The sequence below is a fragment of the Penaeus monodon genome, chromosome 33 (genome assembly GCF_015228065.2).
Source record: "Penaeus monodon isolate SGIC_2016 chromosome 33, NSTDA_Pmon_1, whole genome shotgun sequence".
In the NCBI taxonomy this organism is placed as follows: Eukaryota; Metazoa; Arthropoda; class Malacostraca; order Decapoda; family Penaeidae; genus Penaeus; species Penaeus monodon.
Genome location: NC_051418.1, coordinates 35,112,067 through 35,112,358, shown reverse-complemented (window position 1 = coordinate 35,112,358; position 292 = coordinate 35,112,067). Strand labels below are relative to the sequence as shown.

At 52.1% G+C, this 292-nt stretch overlaps 1 protein-coding gene across 1 annotated transcript in view; it reads left to right on the top strand.

Moving 5' to 3' along the window:
- The window catches only part of LOC119594348 (mannose-binding protein C-like), a gene marked incomplete at its 3' end in the record, with an annotated part of 3,967 nt that extends 3,675 nt beyond the window's left edge, over positions 1–292 (top strand). Inside the window, 1 exon segment of the mRNA XM_037943408.1 lies at positions 93–292. Coding sequence (XP_037799336.1) covers positions 93–289 — 197 coding nt within the window.

Here is a 292-nt window from a genome sequence, read left to right as displayed (position 1 = left end):
ATTACATGTCACCCACACCCACAACCACACACGAACAACCAACCTTCCTAACTACAACTACGTTAACGACCCTTGTACTAATCCCCTTCCAGGCGACCCACTACCCTACGCCAGGTGGATAGTTGGCCAACCCGACAACGCCGGTGGAACGGAAGACTGCGCAGAAATTACTTACCAGGCCCTGTGGAATGACCTCCCCTGTACTCTCTCTCGCTACTATGCTTGTGAAATTCCTGTGGCTCAGTGTGATCAGCTGAAGGACGATATTCGCTGCAGTTACTTGCTCTAGGCC